At 35.9% G+C, this 16,022-nt stretch overlaps 1 protein-coding gene across 2 annotated transcripts; it reads left to right on the top strand.

The window, feature by feature from the left end:
- The first annotated feature begins 291 nt into the window (after positions 1 to 291).
- Positions 292 to 15,501, top strand: LOC141558864 (uncharacterized). 2 transcript variants are annotated; one of them, XM_074296682.1, is made up of 9 exons: positions 292 to 557; positions 705 to 781; positions 3,861 to 4,075; positions 5,354 to 5,470; positions 6,413 to 6,529; positions 7,769 to 7,885; positions 8,103 to 8,219; positions 12,872 to 12,955; positions 14,950 to 15,501. In XM_074296682.1, the coding sequence occupies exons 3-9, from the start codon at positions 3,877 to 3,879 to the stop codon at positions 15,324 to 15,326; spliced, it is 1,128 nt and encodes a 375-aa protein (XP_074152783.1). In that variant the 5' UTR covers positions 292 to 557; positions 705 to 781; positions 3,861 to 3,876; the 3' UTR covers positions 15,327 to 15,501. The 2 variants fall into 2 exon arrangements, with proteins under 2 accessions (XP_074152783.1, XP_074152784.1); XM_074296683.1 differs by lacking the exon at positions 292 to 557 and having other exon boundaries at positions 653 to 781; positions 3,866 to 4,075.
- The last annotated feature ends 521 nt before the right edge of the window (positions 15,502 to 16,022 follow it).

Raw genomic sequence — 16,022 nt, 5'->3', positions numbered from 1 at the left:
AATTCTTTGAAGATTGTGGCATTTAATCCTTGACTTGCAGCCAAACATCTAAGACTTCCTCTTTAAAACATTTCTCCTATGCCCAGTGTTCTTAGTACTTAGGAATACTCAACCAGTTGGAATGAATTGAAATGAAACTTATCTCATATTGCAAAATGTATCTGAGATAAGATTTCCTTTTTCTGAAACTATACAATCTATTTATATCACCTTCTCACTTCCTTAAGTGACCCTTGGTTTAGAGATATGAATGAGGGGAGTGGCCTGAGATTACCTAGGTCTAAATAAAGTTATTCATGCTTATAACAAAGAATTGGAGCAACCTGGTGATCAGGGTAGGAGAAGACTTTTCAGAAGAGCCAGGGGAACAGGGCTGCTATTATTTTTGCTGTACTTGCTCCCTCTGCTTTTTTTTTTTTTTTTTTTTTAAGTCTGCTAGGCAATGATTTCCCTTAAAATCTTGCTTACTCAAGTTTCACAAGACACATTTATTATGTATGTTGAGCCATGGAAAATGAACTTGTTCATAAAAAAGTAAACCTTGAAACTTCCTTGAGGTAAGTTACCAGAAAGGTTGAGCAATGAAAGCTAAGGTCAAGAGATAAAATATAAATGAGAAAACAGCTTCTCTTAAAACCTGTTTTGTGAGTGCTTCTGGGAAACTAGAGGAGTTTAATGTGCCTCTATTCCAATCTTTTCTTCAGCTCTCTGTCCATCACCTCACTGCCTGGCTCCCCCAACCTGGCTTCTGGATCCTCTAGACTCAGGGTAGTTGGTGGAGGTAAGGATTTATGGATCCATATTTGGTTTTGTTCCCTTTGCTTGGTCCAGAAGGCACAGAGTGATGATCAACTGCTACCACCTGCCTTTATGGCTTGGAGATCAGTAATTTAGTACATGTACAATTTGCCTTATAGGATGGGTAGATTTGAGGTCCAAAAGATGCCATAATGGATGGCATGCTTTACTTGGAGCCAGAATGGAGTTCAAATTCTCTCTGAAGAGGTGGTCTAGGGTTACATAACCCTAGGCTCTTAACCTCTATCATTTTCAGTTTCATTATCTGTAAAATGGGGATAATCATAGCATTTACCTTTTAGGATTGCTGTGAAAAGCAAATAATATATTTGTAAATTATTTTATAAACTTTAAAGTGATATGTAAATGTTAGATATTATTATTATTATTATTATTATTATTATGCATGCTTGAAACAGATCTATATTGGGCTTGTACTTAGATGTCTATGCTGTGATACACCAGCTTGTAAAACCAGCCAGAAGCTTTTAGTATGGCTACTTTACCTGCTCTTAGTCCCTTTGCTGTTTCAACTTCCTGATATTTTTCAAGTTCTTCTATGGAACAAAGACCATGTCATGGGATACCCTTCTCCCACGCACAGAGAAAGTAGACCAATCAGCCCATAGAATCAAGCTAAACTTGTGTTAATTATAATGTGTCCTCAAGCCAATGTATATCATACCAGAAAGCCCTAAGCATTAGGTGGGAAAAGATAACATATTAAACATAGACCCTAGAATACTTGTAAAAATTATCTATTTTAACATTAGATTCAGTGTTGAATTAGCAAAAATGTCAAACTTCAAAGACCTAGTTAAAAAAAGATAAGAAATAATAGGATTACAGTGTTTTAGAGGCCAACTTTTTTAACCCCATGGCAGAGTGCTGAATTCAGAGATCAGAGACATCTGTGTTTAAATCTAATTTCCATCACTTAAGAGCTGTATGACTGTGAATTTATCACTTATTTTTTCTGGGACTCAGTTTATTCTTATACTTCAATAAATTATTTGAGCAACAAATGAAATAATGTAGCTATGATTTCATTGAGTCTATAATCCTTCCAGAGATGCAGAGCATAAGTCAGCCATGCTTACCTGTTCTTTGTGCATCTCTTTAAATTTTCAGGTTAGGAGAGGTGGTCCCCCCAGTATGTTGCATGTCTTGCCAAGTTCTCTTCTTAGGGTCTTTCTTTTTCAATGATATTTTTATACACTTTTTCTTGTGTTATCCCTTTACCCTTTAGCATGTAAATTTCCAATAAATAGGCTTCCATTGCCTCTACATTATTTTCAATTTCAATTATTCAGAGACTATAGTATTCTATGACTTACAATAACACAAGATCATTAGAAGAATATTGGTATCATTTTTAAAAAGATGAGTCTGTTTCAGGAAGAAGTTTATGATTATTACAAGAAATACATTATTTTCCACATTCTCTTTTTTGTGTTCAGTCACAAATCCAACTCATAGTTTCTTTGCATATCTAAGATATATAACTAGCTAGTAGGGAGATAGACAGATACACACACATAAATACAAATGTACACACATACATGTGTAATATATATGAATAGATCTATAGATTATATAGATATATTTAATTTAACTTTAGGAAATTGAAAAGAAAGTTCTTTATTCCATTCTATGATCTTCTCTATTTACATATATGTATATATAAAATATATATTTACATATTTCATACATATATGATTCTACATGTGTGGACATATCTAAATTTTAATCATATATCATAATTTTATATAACCATTCATATATTATTTTTCATATATATGTATGTATATATATGTGTGTAAGTATATGTGTATGTATATACATATACATACACACATACTATATATGTGGATATGGATAGCGTGTTAGAGATTAAATCAGGAAGACCTGGGGTAAAATTTTCACTTAGATATTTGCTAATTCAATAACTCAGGGAATATTATTACTCTCTCTAGGTCTTATTTCCTCTAAAAAGGGTAGTGAGGTAGTTAATTCAATGATCTCCAAGGTGCATTCCAACTCTAAATTTATGATTCAATATAATCTGGTAATCACCCACAAGATTGAACATTCCCACATCATCAACCTCTACTTGTGTGTTACTTATAATAGAGGAAAAAATTGAAAGACAGCATGTCATAATAGGGAGAACTCGACTGGGAACAAGAAAATGAGGTTTCTAATTCTAGCTTTGCTATAAACTCTTCTAGTGATTTTGGGTATAAGTCATTTAATTGTACTATGTAGGAAACAATAGGAATCAGGATTAGGAATAAGAGATAATTAGGAAATAATAATATAAGTATTATTATAGATGTGTCCTCCATATTTTGCTCCTTGCAATCAACATTATTCTATTTGTATCAAGATCTAGAACCTGCAAAATCTCATTAATGAGATATTCTATCACTCAGAAGTTCAGTCTAATTAGCAACCCAGAAAAAAACTGAGTAGAAGAAGAATATGTAGTGAAGTTGGATAGACAACTTATTATAATTTAGATAGAAAAACAAAAGCTAGAAGGATGGGCAGATAGGAAAGATAGATATATGCAAATAGATAGGATAGACAGAGTACCAAAAGTAGGTCAAGAACTCAACAAAAAAAGACAAAAATGTGTCCTAATGAAAGAATCTAGGGGTACAGAGCAGGTTGTTGGTGGTGATGTGACTAAAGCAGACTGGGAAGAATGCATCAGAATCTAGTTTCATTTCTTTCTTTCTCTCTACTATAGAAACCTTAACATTGAGGCAGATATTAAGGAAAACAAATGTGGGTGGATACACACGGTTCTCACAATGTTAGGTTGTATGATACATAGTTGCTTGGTTGAAGTGAGAAACATCTCATTTTATTTAAATGTTAATATGTGTAAATTTTTCCTGTAAGCCCTTATTGATCAGATGATTCAAATGAGCGATCATAATCCTTAATAAAAAGAAAGAATAGAATCTCTGGCCAAAAGCTGCAACTCTGGTTGTTTCTTCCTCCCATCCTAGAATAGATAATGAATTGAATTAACCCTCTCACTCCCTCTCTAGCTCAGAATTGGGAACCATGTTGCTACTTTACCTCTCTGCATTGGTCCTCTTTATACATACCCTGGATACCCATGCTGTAGGAAGGACACCTTTCTCCAAGAGAGCAGCCCCAGATGCTTGTGCCCTCGTTATGTGTGGTCCTGTGGAAAATGGATTGCCTGGAAGAGACGGGAGAGATGGAAGAGAAGGTCCTAGAGGAGAAAAGGGAGATCCAGGTAGAGAAGTACCTTTGGGTTTATCTTTCTAGAAGACACCTACATTCTGTTGACAGAGTTTCTCTCTCCCTTGCTGTATTAAATGTCTTGATTAAGATTTGAATTTAGGCAAATATTAATTTCAGGGCTAACAAAAAAGTCCTTTAATTTTAATTTCTCAGCAATCAATCAGTTCCCTTAACTTCAGCCCTACTTGAATAAATAGAATGAAAATTGAAATTGAAATGGCCCAAAGTTTCTATGTGAATGTCTTATTGATGGTGCAAGACATAAATTTAAAAGAAACAAAGGAATGGGACTGAGCTTTAAACAAAATGAGAACTGGTCAAAGCATTATTAAAAGTGTATTGTTGTTTTTTTTTAATAAAATTTCATGTTTAAAGAATTCTTTGCCTCTCTATTAAAAAATAATAACAGAAATCTATTTTATTTTTATCTCATCTTGCTCCCTATTGGGAAAAAAAGAAAAGAAAAACAAATTTCTTATAGCACATATGTATAGTCAAGCAAAACAAATTATTTCAATGATTGTATACAAAAAGTATCTGCATCTCATTTGGGCCAGATGGCAAATAAGTTCCATTTCCTCCTCTATATCCTGTGTTCACAGATATATTATCAGCTATATTATCTTACAATACTAAAGTTATACCTGGAAGCTTTTACCTTAGAGATCCTCTATTCCCAATTCTATGCTTTTGAGATGTATAAACTGAGGGTCTTGTCCAAGATGACACAGTGATTAATAAGCAGAAAAGGGATTTAAAGCCAGGCCCTCTGATTTCCATATGCTATACTTTTCCTATGGCCTAATACATTTGCTCATGTCCACAAAAGTCCTATAAGTTCATGGAGAGTTGGAGCCATGTATAAATAACACAGTGTTCTGCATGTATTAGGTTAGGGGAGGGGATCCTTTTTTTCTGCCAAGGGTCATTTGGAGATTTATAACATCATTCACAGGCCATGCAAAATTATCAACTTACAGAAGTCAAGTAATGTAAGGTTGTTGTATCTAGCATTCCTTAGCAAATGATTTCTCAGGCCACAGGCCACAAGACATCCTTATACTAGATAATCAATAAAAACATTTTTAATAATGGTCTGTTTTGGCAGCCTTTTTTAGCCACTGTTTTAGTTTAAAAATGTGTGCGTTTTAGGAAAAAGGAAACTGAAAGCTCCCCTAACATGATGGGGTTTTAGCTAATATATTCTACAAAAGAGTTTCTCTTTCCTTTATACTGCCTCTCATTAATTTTATTTCATTTTTTGGAATAGGATTGCCAGGACCTAGAGGTCCATCAGGATTAATTGGAGAAATTGGTCCCATTGGACCCAAAGGGGAAAATGGAACTGTGGGGGATCCAGGCCCAAAGGGAGACACTGGAGGAAAAGGTAAGTGTCAGATTGGAAGGATAGGAAAAGATTCTATATTTTTCAGTGAAAATAAGATCTGATGTTGTGTCCTTGTTCTTTTACTAATTAATGAGTTTGAGCTTAAACTTTAGCTCTGATTCTCAATTTTCTAACCATAAATGAAGAAGGGCAGACTTGATGATTACTAAAGTCTCTCTATGATTCCATGATTCTTTGACATTTGTAACATCACCTTCATGACACTCAGGCTTGTTATGTATCAAATAGGGATAATAACATGTTTGCTTTTTATCTAAAAAGATTATTGTGAAGATTAAATTAGATAATAGGAGTTAAAATCTAAATAAATGTGAGTTTGGAATCTGGCATATACATTTTGTTTATTAGTTATATATCACATCGTATTATATAGAATTTTTAAAAATTGACATAAATTCATATACCTAAATAGACATATAGTTATGTTTGCATATTTGTATTATATATAAATTCATACATATCAAGATATATATATATGTGTGTATATACATATACATATATATGACAATCTGATACAGTATTTATGGAAAATACCTGAGTTAAAAAACCTGAGCTAAAGCTAAAATCCTGCCTTTTACAAATATTTACTTTGTGAACCTGGGGAAGTCACTTATCCCTGTTTGCATCAGTTTGCTCATCTATAAAATGAGCTAGAGAAGAAAATGGTACACCACTCCAATGTCTTTGGCAACTCAAATGGAGTGATGAAAAGTTGGACATGACTAGAAAAAAATGAAAAACAAAAAATTTTCTATGAAATATTATTGATTTCCCCTATATTGCTCCTTCTATGTTGTTAGCCAAACCACTTTTTATCTTCAAATGTGCACAAAATGGAACCTTAGCTACAGTTCATCTTGCTTGTGCTTGCCTTGTCTTGTCTCGCACTATTCACAATGATATTATTTGTTTTTCCTCCAGGACTCCCTGGTGCTCCAGGTGTGGCTGGTCCTCCAGGAAAAATTGGTCCCCCTGGACAACAGGGGAGTGTGGGACCTCAAGGTGAACAGGGACCCAAGGGAGAATGCGGAGCCAAAGGTAGGTGCTGGAGCTAGGCTAAAGAAGTGTTGACATTTAGTCTATGGCAATGCCCTGAGATAACAGTGAATAAAAGTCATCTGAAGGATTTGGCAGTGGAAAGAAGTCAAAATTAGAAATTGGACTGAGCTCCATACCTAATTAGTGCTGAGATTTGGGACACATCATTTCATTTTTGGCCCTATTAGCCTTAATTTTTTCATCTGTAAAAGTGAGATATTGAACCAAATGGCCTTTTAAATCCTCCAGATATCCTGTCAAAAAAGCTGATAGCTGAGCATCTTTCTTTTAGGCAATAGTTTTGCCTGAATGGGACAAAAGATACCATCATCTTTGTTAATACCCACCCAGGATCTCAGGGGCATAACTGACACTTTTAAGCATTTTTTTCATTCATTTATTCCAGCAATATTTACAGAGTCAGCTGAATGTCCACACCTCTATTGAATGCTGCAAGGGAATCCCACAACCATTCACCATGGTGCAGTGGAAGGAGTGCTGGTTTTGTAGTCCCCATCCTGACTCTAACATTTACTATTTGTGTAATACTGACACATGACCCATGACATTGCTGTGAACCTTAGTGCCCTCATCTAGAAAAAAAGGAGGATGAATTGGATGATTTGTCATGTTCCTTCAAGTTCTATGTCCATAATACTATGATCACATTTCAGATTACAAGAGAAGAATCAGACACTATCCCTGCCCCTAAGGAAAATTAAAGTCTGCTTAGAAGAATATACTCAAAGAAGTTGTACTTAAATTAGAACAGATATGAACCCTAGCCAAATGTTCAGAGAATGGGTGGTAATAGGCATACAGAAGAACTAAAAAGGAAGGGCTTCTGGGAGAATCCTGGGTTTAGATGTGGATGGATTTCAGAAGCCATCTAGGACATACTGCTCTCTCATTTTACTGATGGGGAAATTGAAACCCCAGAAGGAAAAGGGACTCACCCAGATTCACACAACAAGCAAATGGAAGCATTAGAATTCAAATGCAGGACATTTGCTTCTGAGTTCAAACCCAATTTTTTTCTGCTATATAACTGCTGTCTTCTACAAGCAATTCTCTTGCCAGATCTGAAAGGTAATGATAATCCTGGTTCAATGGCAAAACCAAGCTATTGTTTAGTCTCTCTCCATTCCACATTCTGTACAATGACACCAATTAAAAAGATGAGAAAGCAATGACCAAAATAACCCTAAGTGATGAGGAGATGTTTTTTTCTATCCTCAGGAGCAGCAGGAAAACAAGGGGTACAAGGTCCCATGGGCCCAATAGGCCCAGCAGGCTCTAAGGGAGAGAAAGGAGTACCAGGTGAAAGAGGACCTCCTGGAAATGCTGGAGCAGCTGGTGAGTGAGTGATGGGAAACAGGACCAGGAAATCTGCAAAAACTATTTGTTTTCTGGCACCCTAAGCTCTGAAGTTCCTTTTGTGTAACATTTGAGTCAAGGGAGTTTGGAAGGTTCAAGGTTATTCAATTTTTGACCAAAGTGGGGAACATTCTGCAGACATCCAAGTGCTATAAACTGACTCATTCTCAATCTCTTTCTTGTCATTCCACATTAGGGCCAGTTGGAATTTCTGGTCTTCCAGGCCCTTCAGGACCAAAAGGCTCATCTGGGCCAAAAGGTGATAGAGGATTACCTGGGGAGAAGGGAGCCAAAGGAGAAAGTGGTCTTACTGGTAAGCCAGCCAAGCAGCTGAAGGAGAGGTAGCTTTCTCTTGCTCCATATTTTCTTAAATCTTAGAGGTTGAACAAAGCAGGCACAGGAGACATCAAAGTCAAGTCATCAAGAAAGAGTCAGAATTGAGAAGATTTGACAACTGATTGAATATGTGGAGTGAGGACAGTGAGGAATTGAGGATTTCTCAGAGGTTGCAAATCTTAGTGACAAGAAAAAATACAATTCCTCTTCTAGACAATCTCTCCTTAGATCTTATGCAGTTCACTCTAGCAAACACTTTTGCAGAGAATATACCTTCTAGTTAATACTTTCATAATTCTCTGGAAAACACTGAAGAACATTGTGGTCACTTCTATCATGAAACCTCAACATATGTAATGTTAGAGAAGAGATTCTAAGGTGTAATTTTGTCCTCCTGAATTACACATCTTTTAAAAAATAAATACACATTTGAGTATCTACTATGCTTGTATTTCACAATGAATTGTAGAGCTAAGGAAATGATGAATTCAAAATATTGAATGATATTTATTCTCTTCTCCCATTTTCTTCAAGGATATCCTCAGGGTATGCATGTAGACCATTCTCATAAACAATCTTAGTATATAGCTCTTGATACTTTCTATTTCTGATACATTCCACTCTTCAATATCTTAAATATCATTTGTTCATCACCTCCTTTATCACAGATGTCTTCTAGGCATTTATAACAAGTTTTAATTGCTCTTTTCAAAGTTCATTTTTACAAGTGACAGGCATGTTGTCACATTTCACAATGGTTGGGGAGGTGTTAGAGTCCAGATGTGGGGGTTCCATCAATCAAATAATAAGCAGTTGTTGAGAACCTACTTTATGCCAACTACTGTTAGGTACTGGAGATTATAAATGAAAAAGAATGAAACAGTCTCTACTCTCATGTCGTTAATGATGATGATAAATAATTCTCTGTTGTCTGTGAAACCAAATACAAGCTCATGATCACGGTATTTGAGCAAATTGTTGTTCAATCTGTTTTCCAGTCTATCAATCAATTAGCATTTATTAAGAGCCTACTGTGTGCCAGGCTCTATGCTAAGCACTTGGAAGAGAACTATTAAGAATAAAATAATCTCTACTCTCTTGTCATTAATGGTAAGTATACATCACTACAGAAATGCTAACAGATTCTTCATTTTGTTTTACTCCTCCTGTTCACTCATCCCATATTCCCAGTTAATTTTGAGGTCAACTTGATTTGATTGTCATAGCATTTCATATATTGCTGCCCCTTCTTGGCATTCAGATGGCTACCACATTGGCTTGGCCTTTCTTACCTCTCACATGAATTATTTCAATATCTTTCTAAATTCTCTCTTTCTGATCCATCCTACACAAAGCTATGAAGGTAATTGTCCTAAAGAACAGATGTAACCATGTTTTTCTATTAAAATTTAAATCTCTCCTCCTCTACCCCCCCCTACTAGAAATGTAAGTTCTTGATGGGTAGAATGTTTTTGATATTTTTTATTCCCACAAATATAGCAAAATGCCTAGAATGTAGTAGATAATTAATATGTGCTTGTGCTTCACAATAGCTCATTTGAGGATCAAATATAAATATTAATGACATGTAGGACCCTGCACAGTCTCACCACAAACTACATTTTCAACTTTTTAAAAATTTATTCTTCCTTCTCATACAATCTATAGTCCAACCAAGATAACCTTAATGCTATTGCTCAGACATGACCAGACATTTACAGTCTCTGTGATTTGTGGAGTCTGTCCTTCATGTACTTTATTTTCCCTTTATATCTCTCCTAGTTGACATATCCAATCAAATTAATTAGATTTCATGTTGCATATTTTGTGTATATACATGTTATCTCCACTTATAGAATGTAAGCTCCTTGAGAGCAGGCACTCTATCATTTCTGTCTTTGTATCCCTAGCAGTTGGCCATATGATCTGAATACACACTTATTAAATGTTCATTGATTGATTGCTTGAAATATATTTATTATTCTCTTTTTAGCTTCATTTATAAATGCTTTCAAAACAGAGATCTATCCATGTCACTTTCCTGAACAAAACAAAACAAAAATTTTACCAAGTCTTCCTTGTCTCTACTGTAGACTCCAGCTTGGTCTTTAAAACTCTATATTGTCTGGCTCCAGCCTACTCTGTGTGTATTAGGTGCCTAAGGACCTAGTACATAGAAGACCCTACCAGAAATATTCCATCTTACTGTCCTTTCGTGAGGCTAAACTGGCCTCAGTCATTTCATCTCTTGTTTCTATCACCTCCTACAGCTGATGCTTATGCCTTGAGGATACTTCATTCTCTATCCTCATTCAAGGAGATGTTTAGGAAACAATATGTGTAAAGTATCCCAATTCTCTAATTGCTAGTGCTTTAATACATCCTCAAAACTATTTTTTATTTAGCTTGCAAGTTTTTCAAAGTCAAGAAATGTTTTCTTTTTGTCTTTGGATTCTGGTAGCCTGGCATACAATAGGAATTTTATAATTGCTTGTTGAATTGTAAAGTTTATTGAATCTAGCTCAGTTGTGCTTGATGGCAAACTTTCCTGGAGTTCATTTTCCCCTCCACTGCTCTTTCTTGTAGTTAGAGGTGATACATCTTGTATCTGCCATCCTCCTCCTCTCTAATGTTCTTTATAAATGAGCACGTATTCTTAATAGATGTTGTCTTTGACTAACATTTTTTCTACTTGTCATTTAAGTTTGCTACCTGAGACAATAGCTGAGCTCTTTGGCTCCATTTTCCCCCTCTCTGCCTTGGAAAATATATGGGTTCTAAATTCAATGATTCTTCTAAAAATAATAGCAACCAGAGGAAATGTCGTTACTTTTATCCATTTCCATTTTCCCCAAAGACAAAAGCTTGAATGAATGAGGTAGAGATCCTGTAATCTTTCATCCTCTTTCTCTCTCTTTTATACTTTTTTTTCCTAATGTGGTATTGATTTTGATCTTTAGTCCACATAGGTAACCTGTCACCTGTCAAGCTGCAGTCAAGTTCATTTTCTATACTATTGTCAGTTAACCAAGAACCTTTCTATTCTGTTCTTGAAGTTAATATTAATAATAACCAGGCTCTTGAATGCTCCTTGATCTTTAACTGCTTTCATTTCTTGATTTTGAATCAACTTGATCTTGAAATCTCCGTTTCTTGAATTGAGACAGAACTGTCTGTTTTGATTGTCACCTGACCTTCCAACCTCAACTGATTTGTCCTTGAAGTGACCAATTACTGATACAAGAATCAGCATAGAGATTATTGAATCCAAGGGAGCTGATACTATCATCAAATGAAGAAGTATAGAAAGAGAAAAGTGGAGGAACAAAACAAAGGCCTGTTTTGTGGGTTTTTTTCAGTCGTGCTTAACTCTGCGACCCCTATTTGGGTCTTATTAATAAAGAAACTGAATTAGTTTGCCATTTCCTCTTTCAGTTCATTTTACAGGCGAGGAAACAGAGACAAACAGAGCCCAGTCACAAAGCTATAATAAGTGTTTGAACTCCTGACATCAGGAACAGCACACCATCCATTGAATCATCCAGCTACTCTCATAGAGGTCCAAGTTTAGAAGGTGTGATCTGAATGAAAATCTAGCAAAGGAGCTAAAAGTATTAGATACAAGGAGAATCACTAGAGATTAAAGTTCCAAAAATCTATATAGTGTGTTAAAGAAGAAAGTGATTCAAAGGCCACAGAAAGATTGAAAAACATGATGACTGAGAAATGGTTTTTGACTAGGAAATTAATAAATCATTGCTAACTTTTGAGGGAGCAGTTTTGGTTGAATGATGAGGTCAGAAACTAGATCATCAAGAGTTAAGAAGAAAGTGAGAGGAACAAAAGTGAAGACACCTGTTGTAGACAGCCTTCTCAAGAACTCTCATAAAAGGTAGAAGAGATTTGGAATGATAGTGGGGATGGACCAATCAAGTGGAGATTTTTTTAAGGACGGGCATGTAATGAAGCAGTCAGTAAACATGGAGAGATTGAAGGTAAGTGAGAAAGTGAGTATTAGAGAGGGGGCAATCTGGTGAAGATGAGAAGGAACAGAATCATTTATGCAGCTAAAAGGCTTTGCTTTAACAAAGATCATCTCTTAATATGAAAGAGGGGTGAACAATGATATGAATTGAGGTTTTATGAAAAAGTTTCCATATTAGTGAATTCTTATCTTCTTAAATGATGGATGTGAAATTAAGCACATATCAAAGATAGTCATTAAATATGACAATTTTTGCCAGGGTCTCTCTCCTACCATTGTTTTATCCCAGAAGTATTATATCCCACTCTAAGCAGATTTATATGTAATTCTTATATGAAAGAAATTATGCATGTTCATAATATAGTCCAAGGATTCCATATCCAAATAACTTTAGGAAATAGGACATCTTCACAAATGTTACCATGAAATCTTGTGCAGAAGTCAGAGTTTTCATATCTACAGAAAGCCTGATTGTACCATTTGGATAATAGCTGAAGTTTGCCCTAATCTAGGGCTTCTTAATCCTTTGGTGATAATAGAAAGTTGCACTCCCCTCTACTCACTGCAACTGATGCCCTGGGTTCTACTCAAAATTCAACCTGTGCTAAACTGAGATTTTTCCAAAAACCTCTCTCCTCATGCAGAAATCAATGCTTTGAAGCAGCAAGTACTGACCTTACAGGAACAGATGAAAATTCTCCAAACAAGTTTCTCCAAGTACCAGAAAGGTAGGTGATCTGCAGTGGGGGCAAGGCTTTTTCCAGTTTCTATTCCTTCCTGGTTCCTTATGCACAGATTGCTTTTACTGGGTATTCTAAATCTGGTTTCTTGCTATTAAAACTTCATTCTCAGAACCAAGACTGATCTCCTGCCTAATGATGAGGAGAAGAGTTTAATAAATCCTTTTGAAGGATTGAGTAGAAAATTTGTTGAAGGAAAAGAAGAAACTTGCTTAGAATCCTAGATTTAGAGAGGGAAAGACCCTTGTCCTTATTCTGTCATATCTGTCTCTGACCCCATTTCTTGGCAAAGATATGTTATTTCCTTCTCTAGCTCATTTTATAGATAAGGAGTCTGGAGTAAAAAGGTTAAGTGACTTGCCCAGGATCACACAATTAGTAAGTATTTGAAGCCTCATTTGAACTCAGAGCTTTCTAATTTGAAGACTGCAGGTATTCTATCCACCATGTCACCTTGCTCCCCTAGGGTCCTTAAAGATAACTTAGATCTAATCAAATTAATTCAATTTAATGTGATTTAATGCCCACATTTTAAAAATAAGGAAACTGAGACCTCAAGAGCATAATTGATTAGCCCAAGATTACACAGATAGTGAGCTAAAGACAAGCTCAGGTCCTCTGTCTCCACCTTCAGCATCCTTTGTCCACTGTGCCACATTGGTATCAGGGATCCCAGAATCCTCATCATTTATGAATTAATTTTTAAATGTGAAGTTTGTATATTCTCTTAGTGATAACAATTTGTGACTTAAAGGATAGGAAGGATTTCAAATGAAGTGAAATGGCACAGGGAGAAGAAGATTGTCTCAAAGTTTTCCTTCGGTAGCATGGAGTTATGGTAATGCCCTTGTATGTTGTTACAAGCCTAAGGGAAAAAGCCTCTGACTAGATACTTAAAAGCTGAGATGATGAGCCTACCCAGAGTAGATGAGAACATCTTGGTCTTGCCAGAAAGTGCTGGGACCTTGATTTAGTTCCATGACAAAGAGTAAGAATCTGGTCTACTCAACTCACTCTAATGAAGGTTTTCAGAGCTTCAGCTGATTTTTAAAATCATAAAACTGCTTGCTGGAGAAATAATTCAACTTTTAGAGTAGGCTGGAAGCCAGAATGACAGTATTTTTCCATCCTTTTGCTACTACCTGGCTTTGGAACCTGTAGAACCAGCAAGGCAGAAAAGAGATATTAATTTTGACTATGAGTTTCCCCAGTTCAGGGCTTCTCTCCCCACCAAGATCCATGCTTAGGGGAAAATAACAGTTAGACTTTTAAATGCTTCTAAAAGCTCTCCAAGTCTCCACTCAGTCTTTGTTCAATCTTAATTTCATTATTTTCACTGATTACTGCATTTTATGGTCAGTATTTGAAGAGAGCTGCATGAATAAAAGGAAATGAATTTTAAGAAAAAATTTAAGTGACTACAAGTGATTAAAGTATACTGGAAAGACCAAGTTTAGATTTAAATCCCAATTTTGCCATTTATTAGTTTTCTGACCTTGAGCCATTCTCCCCATTTGTAATGTGAAGAGGGTGAAGTAAATGACTTTAAGGGCCCCTTCCAAACCTAAGATATTATAATGTTCAGAAAAATAAATCATTTATGATTTTCTTAAATCAGTGATTAGGCACATCAAACCAGAAGAACTTCATGGAAGAACTATCAGTCCAGGAGTTGCCACTACACTAAAAGAGCCAAATGTATTATTGAATGTCATATGTGTTACTAGCAGACATATTAAGTTATATAGGACAGTCTGTTCAGCAAAATGCAGGCAAAAATGCAAAACGAGTCATTTCATAATATAGTAGAAAGATGCTGGTTTGGGAGTCAGAGGTTGTCCCAACTCTGATGCTTATTGCAGATGTGACCTTGCATAAATCATTTCTCCAAGGAAGGACTGAATATGTCTAGTCTCTCCATCTCCAGAAGTAACTAGTCTCTCTGTTCATATGTCTCAGGCTCTCCTGTGCTTTTGTCCTAGCTGAATTATTCCCAAATGGCCGAGCAGTTGGGGTGAACATATTCAAGACCAGTGGCTTTGAGGGCAACTTTAAGAAAGCATTGCAATCATGTCGTCAAGCTGGTGGAGAAGTAGCCTCCCCCAGGAATGCAGCAGAGAACGCAGCTATTCAGGAGATTGTCACAATATACAATAAGGCAGCCTTCCTTGGTATGACTGACTCACAGACAGAAGGCAAGTTCATCTATCCAACAGGAGAACCACTGGGCTATTCCAACTGGGCCCCAGGAGAACCTAACAATGATCAGGATAAAGAAGACTGCATTGAAACATATACCAATGGCAAGTGGAATGACAAAAGATGTGAGGAGTCACGTCTTATCATTTGTCAATTTTGAGCCAATGGTAGAAAAAGCTCTGCTTTATCTGGTATGAGGTAAAAAAGGGTTATGGGTGACATTGGCTCCAGGATCGAGATGGAGAGGAGGACTGCCTGGGAACCCTAGAAGATCATCAGGTAGAATGCCACTGTATTATTCATGACTAATAAACAAAAATATTAATGCTTTGTGCTAGCTCTGGCTTTTTAAATTATGATTCTAGGAAATTCCACTATGTTCTAAAATGGGAAAGAGTAGATGGTGTGGACTCCACCATACTTGAAACTCAAAATCTGACTTCCTAAAAATCTGAGAGCTAAACCCTAAACCTTCAAGCTTAACAATCATTCACTAAATACCATGTGAAGATGACTGTACCAGAACTGTTCTTTGTAAAAATCACATGATTCTGCATGTCTTCATCTTACACTATCACTTCTGAAATATGGTTTATCTCCAAATCAGAATGTAACCCACTTGAGGATAGTGTCTTTCTTTTCTATTTTCTGTCTCTAACACTTCACACACTGTTTGACATACAGAAAACATTTAATAAATATCTGCCCCTAAATTCATTCATTCAACAAAACCTTATACTAAACAATAGCTTGCTGAACATCTATTGCTGCAGGAATGAAAAAGTTTTTATTAAATGTTTACTATGTGCCTATCACTATACAAAGTGCTTGGGTTACAAATAGAAAATAGGAACTG

Source organism: Sminthopsis crassicaudata, chromosome 2 (assembly GCF_048593235.1).
Source record: "Sminthopsis crassicaudata isolate SCR6 chromosome 2, ASM4859323v1, whole genome shotgun sequence".
Classification (NCBI taxonomy): Eukaryota; Metazoa; Chordata; class Mammalia; order Dasyuromorphia; family Dasyuridae; genus Sminthopsis; species Sminthopsis crassicaudata.
The sequence above is the reverse complement of the archived record's forward strand: the minus strand, read 5'-3'. Positions and strand labels throughout refer to the sequence as shown.

Bases quoted from the DNA above. Each gene is read 5' to 3' on its own strand.
- LOC141558864 (XM_074296683.1), top strand. From the start codon at position 676: ATGTGCCTCTATTCCAATCTTTTCTTCAGCTCTCTGTCCATCACCTCA. The intron at 782-3,865 runs GTAAGGATTTAT...TCTCTAGCTCAG, and splicing joins ACTCAGGGTAGTTGGTGGAG to AATTGGGAACCATGTTGCTA. The intron at 4,076-5,353 runs GTAGAGAAGTAC...TTTTTGGAATAG, and splicing joins AGGAGAAAAGGGAGATCCAG to GATTGCCAGGACCTAGAGGT.